The sequence below is a fragment of the Oncorhynchus mykiss genome, chromosome 4, assembly GCF_057628025.1.
Source record: "Oncorhynchus mykiss isolate SJ-2025 chromosome 4, ASM5762802v1, whole genome shotgun sequence".
Taxonomy (NCBI): domain Eukaryota; kingdom Metazoa; phylum Chordata; class Actinopteri; order Salmoniformes; family Salmonidae; genus Oncorhynchus; species Oncorhynchus mykiss.
This window is the reverse complement of record NC_143025.1, coordinates 88736775-88753989: the sequence shown is the minus strand read 5'-3', so window position 1 is coordinate 88753989 and position 17215 is coordinate 88736775. Positions and strand designations below refer to the sequence as shown.

General features: G+C 45.4%; 1 protein-coding gene and 1 pseudogene across 2 annotated transcripts; one reads left to right on the top strand and one right to left on the bottom strand.

Moving 5' to 3' along the window:
* Positions 1-5290: 5290 nt before the first annotated feature.
* pigh (phosphatidylinositol glycan anchor biosynthesis, class H) lies at positions 5291-8840 on the bottom strand. The gene is given in 4 exon segments (NM_001160586.2): positions 5291-6049; positions 7152-7235; positions 7740-7949; positions 8400-8840. Coding segments are annotated over 4 exon segments (570 nt in total). The 5' UTR covers positions 8604-8840; the 3' UTR covers positions 5291-5977.
* A 136-nt stretch (positions 8841-8976) lies between these two features.
* Positions 8977-10136, top strand: LOC149984176 (zinc finger FYVE domain-containing protein 1 pseudogene; annotated as a pseudogene). Its single transcript, XR_016495491.1, has one exon. The product of XR_016495491.1 is annotated as a zinc finger FYVE domain-containing protein 1 pseudogene (transcript).
* Positions 10137-17215: the final 7079 nt, after the last annotated feature.

Here is a 17215-nt window from a genome sequence, read left to right as displayed (position 1 = left end):
GGAGGAGGTGGTGGAGGAGGAGGTGGGGGAGGAGGAGGAGGTGGAGGAGGAGGTGGTGGAGGAGGCGGAGGTGGTGGTGGTGGAGGAGGAGGTGGTGGAGAAGGAGGTGGTGGAGGAGGCGGAGGAGGAGGTGGTGGAGGAGGAGGTGGGGGAGGAGGAGGAGGTGGTGGAGGTGTGAAACTGTCAGGAACCCGAGGGACCAGGCCCAGAGGCAATAACCTGGGAGTGACCGACCAACACCTCCCCACACCTCAGGACCTCTGAACGGGCACCGTAAACTACAGACACCCGCTGATCTTATTTCAGAACCAGCAGGGGGGTTAGGACTGGGGAGGGCAGAGGGGCTGGGAGGGCAGAGGAGAGGGGCTTTCCCAAGCAGGGGGCAGATTAGACGTGTACTGTCAGGTATCAACTCACACTCTTCTGCTTGTTTTAACACCCCTGGAGCAGGACTGGAAAATAGGGGCGGGGGGTTGACACAGGGGGAGGACAGGGGGAAGTAGGGAGGGGGTCTGGGTTCACAGGCCTGGAGGGCTACAAATGGTCCACAGGATAGAGGGAAAGCCCCTGTTGAGAAAGTTAATGAGGTTTGTTGAACTTTGACCTTTGAGCTGAGTGGTGTTACAGTATCAGGCCTATTCCTGCTCTGATGTGCTACATGGGTGTTGTGGTTCCTACCAATTCTGTTGGACGAAGAAGTTCCCTTGAACAAATGGGGTGGCAGGTAGCCTAGTGGTTAACACATTGGGCTAGTAAATACGAGGTTGCTAGATCGAATCCCCCGAGCTGACAAGGTAAAACTATATTATTCTGCTCCTGAACAAGGCAGGCACTGTTCCCTGGTAGGCCGTCATTGTAAATAAGAATGTGTTCTTAACGGACTCGCCTAGTTGAATAAAAAGGTATCTTTTCAAGTGAAAGTTACCCGGGAAATAAATATTTCCTATATAGCAGTGATGGAGCGCAGATAAGAAGAGCTTCTAATAAAGGAGGCAAACCTGAGTAACCGCTTCAATGGCTTTATATGCAACAGAACAGATGGAGAGACTGTTTAAAGGGAGTGTTGAGGCGTGGGACAGAAAAACATACGCTCAACTGAAAAAACATTGTTAAATGGCACTGAGCTTCTCTTCAGGCATTATATCAGACAGCCAACCGTGACGGTAGAGATCAAAATAAAGGGTTGCTTCCCAAATTGCATCCTATTCAGTGTAGTGCACATCTTTAGTAGATAGTAGTGGTGCACTACACTGAGTCTACAAAACATTAGGAACACCTGCTCTTTCCAACAGGAGAGAACAGGAGGAGACAGGTTAAAGATGAAGGGGAGGAGTCAGGTTAAAAATGAAGGGGAGGAGACAGGTTAAAGATGAAGCGGAGGAGACAGGTTAAAGATGAAGGCGAGGAGTCAGGTTAAAGATGAAGGGGAGGAGACAGGTTAAAGATGAAGGGGAGGAGACAGGTTAAAGATGAAGGGGAGGAGTCAGGTTAAAAATGAAGGGGAGGAGACAGGTTAAAGATGAAGGGGAGGAGACAGGTTAAAGATGAAGGGGAGGAGTCAGGTTAAAAATGAAGGGGAGGAGTCAGGTTAAAGATGAAGGGGAGGAGACAGGTTAAAGATGAAGGGGAGGAGTCAGGTTAAAGATGAAGGGGAGGAGTCAGGTTAATGATGAAGGGGAGGAGTCAAGTTAAAGATGAAGGAGAGGAGACAGGTTAAAGCTGGAGGGGAGGAGACAGGTTAAAGATGAAGGGGAGGAGACAGGTTAAAGATGAAGGAGAGGAGACAGGTTAAAAATGAAGGGGAGGAGACAGGTTAAAGATGAAGGGGAGGAGACAGGTTAAAGATGAAGGGGAGGAGACAGGTTAAAAATGAAGGGGAGGAGACAGGTTAAAGATGAAGGGGAGGAGACAGGTTAAAGATGAAGGGGAGGAGACAGGTTAAAAATGAAGGGGAGGAGACAGGTTAAAGATGAAGGGGAGGAGACAGGAAAAACCAGTAGTGCACTATATAGGGAATGCCATAGGGCTCTGATCAACAGTAGTGCACTATATAGGGAATGCCATAGGGCTCTGATCAACAGTAGTGCACTATATAGGGAATGCCATAGGGCTCTGATCAACAGTAGTGCACTATATAGGGAATAGGGTGCCATTTGGGAGACAGTGTTTATCTCTGGATCCCCTGGGGGAGATAAGCTCAGTACTGAACGGATGCAAAACTACCACACCGAGAGGACAGTTTGGACAGAAAACATTTCCTGAAAGAAAATATATTGCATAACGAAATCACAAAGTGATGCACTGGCTGACCCACCAGTAGCTATATAATCTAGATCAGTGGAGGCTGCTGAGGGGAGGACAGCTCATAATAATGGATGGAATGGAGTCAACGGAATGGTATCAACCACATCTAAGAGGTGGTTTCCATCTGGTTGATACCACTGCATTGACTCCATTCCAGACATTATTATGAGCCGTCCTCCCCCCAGCAGCCTCCACTGATCTAGATTATATGACAAAGTGTCTATCCAGATCATATGACACAGTGTCTATCTAGACCATATGACACAGTGTCTATCTAGACCATATGACACAGTGTCTATCTAGACCATATGACACAGTGTCTATCTAGACCATATGACACAGTGTCTATCTAGATCATATGACACAGTGTCTATCTAGACCATATGACACAGTGTCTATCTAGACCATATGACACAGTGTCTATCTAGATCTATCTAGACCATATGACACAGGGTCTATCTAGACCATATGACACAGTGTCTATCTAGACCATATGACACAGTGTCTATCTAGACCATATGACACAGTGTCTATCTAGACCATATGACACAGTGTCTATCTAGACCATATGACACAGTGTCTATCTAGACCATATGACACAGTGTCTATCTAGACCATATGACACAGTGTCTATCTAGACCAAATGACACAGTGTCTATCTAGACCATATGACACAGTGTCTATCTAGACCATATGACACAGTGTCTATCTAGACCATATGACACAGGGTCTATCTAGACCATTTAACACAGGGTCTATCTAGACCATATGACACAGTGTCTATCTAGACCATATGACACAGTGTCTATCTAGATCATATGAAAGTGTCTTTCTCCTTTCGGCAAATCTGGCCACGACTTCGTTTTGCTCCTCCCTTCCTGTTGGCAGAAACTCAAACAGGAAGTACCCGTCCAAAGGACTATTCAACGTTGGTCTGACCAATCGGAATCCCACGCTTCCAGATTGTTTTGATCACGCGGACTGGGATACGTTCCGGATAGCTTCCGAGAATAATAAGAATGAATATACTGATACGGTGAGTTTATCAGGAAGTGTATAGGAGACGTTGTACCCACTGTGACTATTAAAACCTACCCTAACCAGAAACCGTGGATAGATGGCAGCATTCACGCAAAACTGAAAGCGCGAACCACCGCATTTAACCATGGCAAGGTACCTGGGAATATGGCTGAATATAAACACTGTAGTTATTCACTCCGCAAGGCAATCAAACAGGCAAAACGTCAGTATAGAGACAAAAGTGGAGTCGCAATTCAACGGCTCAGACACAAGACGTATGCTGCAGGGTCTACAGACAATCACAGGCTATAAAAAGAAAGCCAGCCACGTCACGGACGCGACGTCACGCTTCCGGACAAGCTAAACACCTTCTTCACTCGCTTTGAGGATAACACAGTGCCATTGACACGGCCCACTAACAAGAACTGTGAGCTCTCCGTCTCCGTGGCTGACGAAATACATTTAAGCGTGTTAACCCTTGCCAGGCTGCCGGCCAAGAGAGCATCCCTAGCCGCGGCCTCAGAGCATGCGCAGACCAGCTGGCTGTTGTGTTTACAGACATATTCAATCTCTCCCATATCCCAGTCTGCTGTCCCCACATGCTTCAAGACGGCCACAACTGTTTCTGTACCCAATAAGGCAAGGGTAACTTAACTAAATGACTTTCGCCCTGACTAACTTCTGTCATCATAAAGTGCTTTGAGAGACTCGTCAAGGATCATATCACCTCTACCTTACTTGTTACCCTAGACCCACTTCAGTTTCCTTACCGCCCCAATAGATCCACAGATGATGCAATCGCCACTGCACTGCACACAGCCATATCCTGGACAAGAGGATTACCTTTGTAAAAATGCTGTTCATCGACTATAGCTCAGCATTCAACACCAAGAGGGAGAACGATGGAGTGCTGCATCAGATGACCTGGCCTCCCCCGACCTCAACCAAATTTAGATGTTTTGGGATGAGTTGGACCGCAGTGGGAAGGAAAAGCAGCCAGCAAGTGCTCAGCATATGTGGGAACTCCTTCAAGACTGTTGAAAAAACATTCCAGGTGAAGCTAGTTGAGAGAATGCCAAGAGTGTGCAAAGCTGTCATCAAGGCAAAAGGTGGCTATTTGAAGAATCTCAAATCTAAAATTTTGGTTTACTACATGATTCCATGTGTTAGTTCATAGTGTCGATGTCTTCACTATTATTATACAATGTAGAAAATAGTAAAAAATAAAGAAAAACCCTGGAATGAGTAGTTGTGTCCAAACTTTTGACCGGTAGTATATGTAAATTTAAAACCCAACTACTTTTAGTCCGAATGGATCATTTTTAGGCGTAGTAACAAACCCACATCACAACCCATGCCAGCCCGAACTGTTCCCACCCCTATTGTTGGCGGAGAGCAAATGTTGCAGTTTTAAAGCTAATTTCCCCGACAATTCTACACATTTTGCATGGGGCAGATATATTTTGTAGCTGTTTTAAAGCTAATTTCCTGCAATTCTATGCATTCTTCCAATGTCTTATGTGTGTTTATATGATACCTGCGGTCCGTATTGACCCCGTTATGGAAGATCTAGACCACATAACACAGTGTCTGTCTAGATCAGCTGGGTTCAGGCTCATCTTTAATATGTTCCTTTACCAACCGTCTGCATAATTTGGCTGTAGGCCATTATGTCAGAAACAAAACAAAAAAATTAGCTTTTGGGTCTTAAAAATATAGGGTTAGGCATAAGATAAGAAGTGCGTTTAAGGTTAGGGTTAAGTTTAAAAATCAGATTTTACGATTTGTATTGCTTAACTTATTGCAGGACTGCCGGCTGTCCAAGTAAATAATGGCAGCAGTAGGATCCCCATTAGCCGACAGCAATGGCGACAGGTGGACATGGTTCTGTTTAGAGTTAAAGGTGGTAGGTCCTGCCCTCTACTGGCGATGGAAAGAATAGCAGCTAGTGACAGCACATTTTTTTATATTTTTATTTATTTATTTAACTAGTCAGTTTTAAGAACAAATTCTTATTTAAATTACATGATAAATACTATTAACTCTTCAATTTGAATACAATATTTGTAAATATATAATAATATAAAAATTTGCATCTAAGGAGAAAAGAAGAGGTTATTTCTAAATTCATAGTTGCAACAGGAAATCCTTAAAAGTTATCGAGCTTATCAAGTAGGGACATAGTTCCAGGTAAACACTGTTCAAGTAGATTCTAAGACATACAAGTAAATAACAACATTAGGTAACACTAAATAAGAACTTACATTCATAAACTACTCTCTTACTGAGAATCTTAAGAGTATAGTATATTTTAGTGGGATGACCTCATGGATATTGTCTTGCATTACTAAAAACTGGTGTGTGGAAAATGACCTGAAAATATATATATTTTTTAAAAAGACAAAAGTAGATAAAACAATAATAGGTGTATCATCAGTTTTTCTTTCCATCGGGAATTGTTAACACAATCAGAGAAAACATTCAAAACATGTTGCATGACTTGGTATGCGGTGAAGTCAGTAGTTTGAAGCGTCGGTATGCGGTGATGTCAGTAGTTTGAAGCGTCGGTATGCGGTGATGTCAGCGACTGTGCTTTTCCAACATGGCGTCAGTGTGGTTCACCCAGACGGTTTACCAAATGACATCATCACCATCAGCACTTGGCTAGAATCTCCTGGCAGCTCTTGTACACTTTGACCAGGCAGTTCAGCCTTGGTTTTGAGCTCTGAAAGAGGAATGAAAGGTAAATTATAATCAGACAGGTGAATGTAGAGGTCAGAAAGGCTTCAACACACAGGGTTAGGCTTCAACACAGGGTTAGTCTTCAACACACAGGGTTATAGGCTTCAACACAGGGTTAGTCTTCAACACACAGGGTTAGTCTTCAACACACAGGGTTAGGCTTCAACACACAGGGTTATAGGCTTCAACACACAGGGTTATAGGCTTCAACACACAGGGTTATAGGCTTCAACACACAGGGTTAGTCTTCAACACACAGGGTTAGTCTTCAACACACAGGGTTAGTCTTCAACACAGGGTTAGTCTTCAACACACAGGGTTAGTCTTCAACACACAGGGTTAGTCTTCAACACACAGGGTTAGTCTTCAACACACAGGGTTAGTCTTCAACACACAGGGTTAGTCTTCAACACACAGGGTTAGTCTTCAACACACAGGGTTAGTCTTCAACACACAGGGTTAGTCTTCAACACACAGGGTTAGTCTTCAACACACAGGGTTAGTCTTCAACACACAGGGTCAGTCTTCAACACAGGGTCAGTCTTCAACACAGGGTTAGTCTTCAACACACAGGGTTAGTCTTCAACACACAGGGTTAGTCTTCAACACACAGGGTTAGTCTTCAACACACAGGGTTAGTCTTCAACACACAGGGTCAGTCTTCAACACACAGGGTCAGTCTTCAACACACAGGGTCAGTCTTCAACACAGGGTCAGTCTTCAACACAGGGTCAGTCTTCAACACAGGGTTAGTCTTCAACACACAGGGTTAGTCTTCAACACACAGGGTTAGTCTTCAACACAGGGTTAGTCTTCAACACACAGGGTTAGTCTTCAACACACAGGGTTAGTCTTCAACACACAAGGTTAGTCTTCAACACACAGGGTTAGTCTTCAACACAGGGTAAAACTACATCAGATCCAAAGGTTTTATTTATTATTATTATTATTTTTTTTTTTTCATGTGAAGAACACAGGACATTTCACATGTCCGAAATGTGATGTATAAATAAATATTGATTTGATTTAGATACAGACATGCATTTTAAACAGTATGTTAGATCCATAATGATCCCGAAGCTCACCTGAAACAGCGGGACCACGCTAGACACTGCCTCTGGATCTGAGGGGTCCTTCAAGAGGATGCAAAGATAGTAGATGACTGTTTGCTGAAAAACAACAACATCATAAGATACTATATAATAATACTGTATATACCATTTATCAGACTATTTTATCCAAAGCGACTTTCAGTCATGCATTGTTCACTGTCCTACGATCATCAGATAAGTTATAGCAGGATCCATTGAACTTCATCTGAACGAGAAGCAGTCAACGCCTTTAGTGACGATCAAATCAACTGTGGAAATGTACCTTCATCAGCTCAGTATCCTTCTATTTCCTCACCGTGTGAATAGCTTCATTAATTACTATGTCTTTGATCTTCCTCACCATGTGAAGCTTCATTAATTACTATGTCTGATCTTCCTCATCATGTGAATAGCTTCATTAATTACTATGTCTTTGATTTTCCTCACCATGTGAATAGCTTCATTAATTACTATGTCTTTGATTTTCCTCACCATGTGAATAGCTTCATTAATTACTATGTCTTTGATTTTCCTCACCATGTGAATAGCTTCATTAATTACTATGTCTTTGATTTTCCTCACCATGTGAATAGCTTCATTAATTACTATGTCTTTGATCTTGCCCATCTCTATGAAGTCTGTAGACTCCCTGCCGGAGGCGTAGCTAGAAGACACCTGGACACCCAGGGAACCAATGATGAGCAGCGTCTCATGGTCCACCTTCACAAAGTGGATGTGAACCATCATACCGACCAGGGTGATGATTATGGCACTGGAGAGAACGGCTGTGTTCTGGAGAGAGATGAAGAGAATGGCATTGAAGTAAAAAAAATAAAACAAAAAAAGTTTTAATGTCTCTGTAGACTCAGGGTGCTCCACATACAGCGACTTTGAAAAGAGACCAGCATTGAACTGATTGAACCACAACAACAACAACAATAATACTTAGCTATATTATTAAATGATTAATCTAGCTTAGTGGGTTACCGACACTGGCCCTAAAGCGCTATAGGGGCACGCTTTTGTTCTAGACCTGCACTAACACCACCGATACAACCACACAACACCTGCTGAGCAGTTGGTTGAATCAGATGTGTTAGTGTCGGGCTGGAACAAAATCCTGCACACCCAGTAGCTTCCCGGGAACTGGATTGTTGACCAGTGACGCAGGTGCCACGGTCAAAACTATTAGACTGTATAGCGAATAGGGTGCCATTTGGGACTAAACCCTAGTCTCCTTACCTCAGTGACGAAGAATATGATGTAGGCCGATAGCCAGACGGCGCAAGTGTAAGCCATCACTCTGCCTATGGAGACTTTAGCCGAGCTAACCGTGAACTCCCTGCAGAAACCCGAGTGACTTTGACACTCCAGAGAGATGGCCTTGCCGTCGATGTCCGTGTAGGTTTCATCTTCCATGCTGTAATGCTGGTCACCGTTCTGCATAAACTCTAGATGACTGAATATCAATAGCTGGAACTGGAGTGATGTCTAGCTAATGTAGGCTAGCTCTAACGTCTCCAGTGAGCTTATAGCTAACAATGTGGAGACTGAATAAACAATTTAAAAACAATTAACAATAACTAACATATTTTCATACGCTAGGTTACTAGTTTACTTCAAAGCCAGCAAATACGTGAATCCGGAAATGCACTTCCTCTCAATATTGACTATTAATTGCACAAAACTAGGTCAACATCGATGAGAAAACCTCTTTGACCGAACTGGCAAGCTACAAACGTTGAGGTGCATTGTGGGGAAAGTAAGCTATTCCAAACAACAACTCCATTTCCCAGGATGCTTAGCGGTCTATAACTTTTGACCTCTGGATAAAAACAAGCCGATCAGCTGATGAAACTGTGAACAACGTCTAGCTGTTGGGCAGCGAAATTATCCTTATAAGAGAGATATATCTATACACAACGGTATCTTTGTGATTGACATTGCATACCATGTTTGTTTATTAAAAGAGTATTGCGTTGTTTTGTGTGTAGAAGGTGGAAAAAACGTTTAGGTTAGGAAATATCTGGGCAAACTAAGCTCGGTCCATATTTTTGGCATGATGAAGGCTTTTGTTGATGGGTTGGTTCTTGAGAAATGGGCCGTTTCAGTTGATGTGGAGTAACTGACAAATATGTTAGTGTTTTCTTTATATATATGGCTAAGTGATTTTGAGAGTAGAAATTGACAACCGTGAGGCACTACTACCATAACGTACTAAAGAAGAAAACATTTAAATCTTTAACACCTTATAGACTATAGCCATAAACATATTCTACATCGGTCTGGTATCGTTATCCCGAGTGTAGTTTTCGACTCTTCAGCAACAGTTCCTTAGGCACAGACTTTAGGCATAAAGGCACACTTGTTAGCAGTACCACACCGAAGTGTTAATTATGAGTGGTCAAGGTCCGTCTGTAGATAAAGGGATCAACACCACCCTGGTGTGTCAGGAGGGCTACGCCTGCGGCAGCTCAGACGACGCCGACTTCGAATGCGACGAGTGCGGCAGCCTGCAGTGCGTCCTCTGCGAGCTAGAGCTCCATCGTCAGGAACGCATGAGGAACCATGACAGGGTCCGCATCGCCCTAGGTCACGTCCCTTTCTGTGACTCCTGTAAAGGGGACAACCGCGGCTTTGGAGTGAACAGGGGCAGGCTGAGGGCAGTGGTGCGCTCCCAGGGCTGTAAGAGTAACCTCTGTTTGGACTGCCAGAAGCGGAGCCACAGCGGGGTGAACAATAGGAAGCACCCTGTGACCCTCTACCCTCCTCCGGTGAAAGCACAGGATAGTAGCCTGGAGGTTGGGGATGGAGGGGAGATGGAGGCCCTGAAAGCAAAACTGGAGAAGGTGTGCAGCTTCTTACTGGTGGATGAGAAGGAGGAGATGACATATTGTGTGCTTGAATGCATCCCAAGTGGCACCCTGTTCCCTTTATAGTGTACTTATTTTTGACCAGGCCCCACAGTCATACTCAACCCCCTCACTGTAGAGACTAATCAACCCCCTCACTGTAGAGACTAATCAACCCCCTCACTGTAGACACTAGTCAACCCCCTCACTGTAGACACTAGTCAACCCCCTCACTGTAGACACTAATCAACCCCCTCACTGTAGACACTAATCAACCCCCTCACTGTAGACTCTAATCAACCCCCTCACTGTAGAGACTAATTAACCCCCTCACTGTAGACACTAATCAACCCCCTCACTGTAGACACTAATCAACCCCCTCACTGTAGACACTAGTCAACCCCCTCACTGTAGACTCTAATCAACCCCCTCACTGTAGAGACTAATTAACCCCCTCACTGTAGACACTAATCAACCCCCTCACTGTAGACACTAATCAACCCCCTCACTGTAGACACTAGTCAACCCCCTCAATGTAGAATCTAATCAACCCCCTCACTGTAGACTCTAATCAACTCACTGTAGACACTAATCAACTCACTGTAGACTCTAGTCAACCCCCTCACCGTAGACACTAATCATCCCCCTCACCGTAGACTAATCAACCCCCTCACTGTAGACACGAATCAACCCCCTCACTGTAGACACTAATCAACCCCCTCACTGTAGACACTAGTCAACCCCCTCACTGTAGACACTAATCAACCCCCTCACTGTAGACACTAGTCAACCCCCTCACTGTAGACACTAATCAACCCCCTCACTGTAGACACTAATCAACCCCCTCACTGTAGACTCTAATCAACCCCCTCACTGTAGACTCTAATCAACCCCCTCACTGTAGACACTAATCAACCCCCTCACTGTAGACACTAATCAACCCCCTCACCATAGACTCTAATCAACCCCCTCACTGTAGACTCTAATCAACCCCCTCACTGTAGACACTAGTCAACCCCCTCACTGTAGACACTAGTCAACCCCCTCACTGTAGACACTAGTCAACCCCCTCAATGTAGACTCTAATCAACCCCCTCACTGTAGACTCTAATCAACTCACTGTAGACTCTAACCAACCCCCTCACTGTAGACACTAATCAACCCCCTCACTGTAGACACTAATCAACCCCCTCACTGCAGACACTAATCAACCCCCTCACTGTAGACTCTAATCAACCCCCTCACTGTAGACACTAATCAACCCCCTCACTGTAGACACTAATCAACCCCCTCACTGTAGACACTAATCAACCCCCTCACTGCAGACACTAATCAACCCCCTCACTGTAGACTCTAATCAACCCCCTCACTGTAGAGACTAATCAACCCCCTCACTGTAGACACTAGTCAACCCCCTCACTGTAGACTCTAATCAACCCCCTCACTGTAGACACTAGTCAACCCCCTCACTGCAGACACTAGTCAACCCCCTCACTGTAGACTCTAATCAACCCCCTCACTGTAGACTCTAATCAACCCCCTCACTGTAGACTCTAATCAACCCCCTCACTTTAGACACTAATCAACCCCCTCACTGTAGACTCTAATCAACCCCCTCACTGTAGACTCTAATCAACCCCCTCACTGTAGACTCTAATCAACCCCCTCACCGTAGACACTAATCAACCCCCTCACTGTAGACTCTAATCAACCCCCTCACTGTAGACTCTAATCAACCCCCTCACTGTAGACTCTAATCAACCCCCTCACTGTAGACACTAATCAACCCCCTCACCATAGACTCTAATCAACCCCCTCACTGTAGACTCTAATCAACCCCCTCACTGTAGACACTAGTCAACCCCCTCACTGTAGACTCTAATCAACCCCCTCACTGTAGACTCTAATCAACCCCCTCACTGTAGACTCTAATCAACCCCCTCACTGTAGACTCTAATCAACCCCCTCACCGTAGACACTAATCAACCCCCTCATCGTAGACTCTAGTCAACCCCCTCACTGTAGACTCTAATCAACCCCCTCACTAGACACTAATCAACCCCCTCACTGTAGACACTAATCAACCCCCTCACTGGGTTCAGGTTGGGGGACAGGGTCAGGGGTCAGACAGACAAAGAGCTGGGTTCAGGTTGGGGCTCAGGGGTTGAGACAGAGGCCATAGCAGGATTGCCCTCAATTCAGTTTTCAGTTTAGAAAGTGGAAATAACTTGTCATAGCCTAGTCCATTCACCTCTACTTACAATCATCACTCTCTAACATCAAGACTGTCTTCCCCTCTTTTCTCTTCTTCATCCACTGCTCTCTCTCTCCTCTACATCTCTCTCTCTCTCTCTCTCTCTCTCTCTCTCTCTCTCTCTCTCTCTCTCTACATCTCTCTCTCTTCCCCTCTCTCCTCTACATCTCTCTCTCTTTCTCCCTCTCTTCTCTACATCTCGCCCGCTCCCCCTCTCTCCAGACAGCCCATCAGAGTCTGCAGAGCGTCTGCTCCAGGAGCGTTTCAGGAAGGTGGGTCTGTTTCCCGAGGCCTTCAGCTCCATCCAGTATCGCGGGACTCGAACCTTTACAACCCCCCCCCCCCCCCCCCCCCCTCCCCAGAGCCTGGAGCAACAGTTAGATAACAACACTATTCGCTCACCACGTTCCTGCAGGGTGTCTGTGTGTGTGTGTGTGTGTGTGTGTAAGCAGTGAATGACATTGTCAACACCTTTTGCAAAGCTCTCCCTCTCTCTAATCTCCCCTGCTCTCTCCCTCTCTCTACTCTCCCCTGCTCTCTCCCTCTCTACTCTCTCTCTCTCTCTCTCTCCCTTCTAGGCCCTGAGTGAACGTTTCAGTGGGGATATCCCAGAAGAGTACCTGGCCAGTAAATCTTTCTTCCCTCATGAATACTTCACCTGCTCCAGTATCTGTCTCAGCTGTGGCTTAGTTCTTCACCTGCTCCAGTATCTGTCTCAGCTGTGGGTTAGTTCTTCACCTGCTCCAGTATCTGTCTCAGCTGTGGGTTAGTTCTTCACCTGCTCCAGTATCTGTCTCAGCTGTGGGTTAGTTCTTCACCTGCTCCAGTATCTGTCTCAGCTGTGGGTTAGTTCCTCACCTGCTCCAGTATCTGTCTCAGCTGTGGGTTAGTTCTTCACCTGCTCCAGTATCTGTCTCAGCTGTGGGTTAGTTCTTCACCTGCTCCAGTATCTATCTCAGCTGTGGGTTAGTTCTTCACCTGCTCCAGTATCTGTCTCAGCTGTGTTACCTAAAACTGTATTCTCTGTCTCCAGTTCTGCTTTCTATTACAGTCCAATAGTCACAATTGTTTTGTGTTTATAATTTACATGGTGAATTAGCCTTAGTTGTGTGATGGCTCAGTTTACACAGTTTTCTATTACAGTCCAATAGTTACTTGTTATTTTGTTATTTAATGATGAATGTGTATTACATTGAACTTACATACTTATTACAAATCGGTAGTAATTACCTGATAATTACATTAAAATAGCATCTCAAACAGAATAGAACAATAGTATGCTTGTTTTCTACAGCCATAATGTTTCTCTGCCTTTCTTTCAGCTTTGGTACAGTAATAGCAAAGTAATTTAACACTATGTACTAACCCTTTTCCTGTCAGGTCTGGCTGTAAGAACAGCACAGTAATAACATAGAAATTCAATCATCAATCCATCAAATGTATTTATAAAGCCCTTGTGACATCGCTGATGTAAAAAAAAAAAGGTGCTGTACAGAAACCCAGCCTAAAACCCCAAACAGCAACCCAGCCTAAAACCCCAAACAGAAACCCAGCCTAAAACCCCAAACAGCAACCCAGCCTAAAACCCCAAACAGAAACCCAGCCTAAAACCCCAAACAGAAACCCAGCCTAAAACCCCAAACAGAAACCCAGCCTAAAACCCCAAACAGAAACCCAGCCTAAAACCCCAAACAGCAACCCAGCCTAAAACCCCAAACAGCAACCCAGCCTAAAACCCCAGACAGAAACCCAGCCTAAAACCCCAAACAGAAACCCAGCCTAAAACCCCAAACAGCAACCCAGCCTAAAACCCCAAACAGCAACCCAGCCTAAAACCCCAAACAGAAACCCAGCCTAAAACCCCAAACAGAAACCCAGCCTAAAACCCCAAACAGCAACCCAGCCTAAAACCCCAAACAGCAACCCAGCCTAAAACCCCAAACAGAAACCCAGCCTAAAACCCCAAACAGCAACCCAGCCTAAAACCCCAAACAGAAACCCAGCCTAAAACCCCAAACAGAAACCCAGCCTAAAACCCCAAACAGCAACCCAGCCTAAAACCCCAAACAGCAACCCAGCCTAAAACCCCAAACAGAAACCCAGCCTAAAACCCCAAACAGAAACCCAGCCTAAAACCCCAAACAGAAACCCAGCCTAAAACCCCAAACAGCAACCCAGCCTAAAACCCCAAACAGAAACCCAGCCTAAAACCCCAAACAGCAACCCAGCCTAAAACCCCAAACAGCAACCCAGCCTAAAACCCCAAACAGCAACCCAGCCTAAAACCCCAAACAGCAACCCAGCCTAAAACCCCAAACAGCAACCCAGCCTAAAACCCCAAACAGCAACCCAGCCTAAAACCCCAAACAGAAACCCAGCCTAAAACCCCAAACAGAAACCCAGCCTAAAACCCCAAACAGCAACCCAGCCTAAAACCCCAAACAGCAACCCAGCCTAAAACCCCAAACAGAAACCCAGCCTAAAACCCCAAACAGAAACCCAGCCTAAAACCCCAAACAGAAACCCAGCCTAAAACCCCAAACAGCAACCCAGCCTAAAACCCCAAACAGAAACCCAGCCTAAAACCCCAAACAGAAACCCAGCCTAAAACCCCAAACAGAAACCCAGCCTAAAACCCCAAACAGAAACCCAGCCTAAAACCCCAAACAGAAACCCAGCCTAAAACCCCAAACAGCAACCCAGCCTAAAACCCCAAACAGCAACCCAGCCTAAAACCCCAAACAGCAACCCAGCCTAAAACCCCAAACAGCAACCCAGCCTAAAACCCCAAACAGCAACCCAGCCTAAAACCCCAAACAGCAACCCAGCCTAAAACCCCAAACAGCAACCCAGCCTAAAACCCCAAACAGAAACCCAGCCTAAAACCCCAAACAGCAACCCAGCCTAAAACCCCAAACAGAAACCCAGCCTAAAACCCCAAACAGAAACCCAGCCTAAAACCCCAAACAGAAACCCAGCCTAAAACCCCAAACAGCAACCCAGCCTAAAACCCCAAACAGCAACCCAGCCTAAAACCCCAAACAGAAACCCAGCCTAAAACCCCAAACAGAAACCCAGCCTAAAACCCCAAACAGCAACCCAGCCTAAAACCCCAAACAGCAACCCAGCCTAAAACCCCAAACAGCAACCCAGCCTAAAACCCCAAACAGCAACCCAGCCTAAAACCCCAAACAGCAACCCAGCCTAAAACCCCAAACAGCAACCCAGCCTAAAACCCCAAACAGCAACCCAGCCTAAAACCCCAAACAGCAACCCAGCCTAAAACCCCAAACAGCAACCCAGCCTAAAACCCCAAACAGAAACCCAGCCTAAAACCCCAAACAGAAACCCAGCCTAAAACCCCAAACAGAAACCCAGCCTAAAACCCCAAACAGCAACCCAGCCTAAAACCCCAAACAGAAACCCAGCCTAAAACCCCAAACAGAAACCCAGCCTAAAACCCCAAACAGAAACCCAGCCTAAAACCCCAAACAGCAACCCAGCCTAAAACCCCAAACAGCAATGCAGATGTAGAAGCACGGTGATGAGGAAAAACTCCCTAGAAAGGCCAGAACCTAGGAAGAAACCTAGAGAGGAACCAGGCTATGAGTGGTGGCCAGTCCTCTTCTGGCTGTGCCGGGTGGAGATTATAACAGAACATGGCCAAGATGTTCAAATGTTCATAAATGACCAGCATGGTCAAATAATAATAATCACAGTGGTTGTAGAGGTTGCAGCAGATCAGCACCTCAGGAGTAAATGTCAGTTGGCTTTTCATAGCCGATCATTAAGAGTTAGAGACAGCAGGTGCAGTAGAGAGAGAGTCCAAAACAGACCAACCCGGACAGGAAGATCACGTCAGTGACTCAACCCACTCCTAGGGACAGCATGGAAGAGCACCAGTAAGCCAGTGACTCAGCCCCTGTAATAGGGTTAGAGGCAGAGAATCCCAGTGGAGAGAGGGGAACCGGCCAGGCAGAGACAGCAAGGGCAGTTCGTTGCTCCAGAGCCTTTCCGTTCACCTTCCCACTCCTGGGCCAGACTACACTCAATCATATGACCTACTGAAGAGATGAGTCTTCAATAAAGACTTAAAGGTCGAGACCGAGTCTGCGTCTCTCACATAGATAGGCAGACCATTCCATAAAAATGTAGCTCTATAGGAGAAAGCCCTGCCTCCAGCTGTTTGCTTAGAAATTCTAGGGACAATTAGGAGGCCTGCGTCTTGTGACCGTAGTGTACGTGTAGGTATGTACGGTAGGACCAAATCGGAAAGATAGGTAGGAGCAAGCCCATGTAATGCTTTGTAGGTCATCAGTAAAACCTTGAAATCAGCCCTTGCCTTAACAGGAAGCCAGTGTAGAGAGGCTAGCACTGGAGTAATATGGTAAAATGTTTTGGTTCTAGTCAGGATTCTAGCAGCCGTATTTAGCACTAACTGAAGTTTATTTAGTGCTTTATCCGGGTAGCTGGAAAGTAGAGCATTGCAGTAGTCTAACCTAGAAGTGACAAATGCATGGATACATTTTTTTGCATAATTTTTGGACATAAATGTTCTGATTTTTGCAATGTTACGAAGATAGAAAAAAATCTGTCCTTTAAATATTCTTGATATGTTCATCAAAAGAGAGATCAGGGTCCAGAGTAACGCCGAGGTCCATCAGTTTTATTTGAGAAGACTGTACAATCATCAATATTAATTGTCAGATCCAACAGAAGATCTCTTTGTTTCTTGGGACCTAGAACTAGCATCTCTGTTTTGTCCGAGTTTAAAAGTAGAACATTTGCCGCCATCCTCTTCCTTACGTCTGAAACACAGGCTTCTAGCGAGGGCAATTTTGGGGCTTCACCATGTTTCATTGAAATGTACAGCTGTGTGTCGTCCTCATAGCAGTTAAAGTTAACATTATGTAATCTTTCTGACAGATAAGGTCTAAACCAGGCCAGAACTT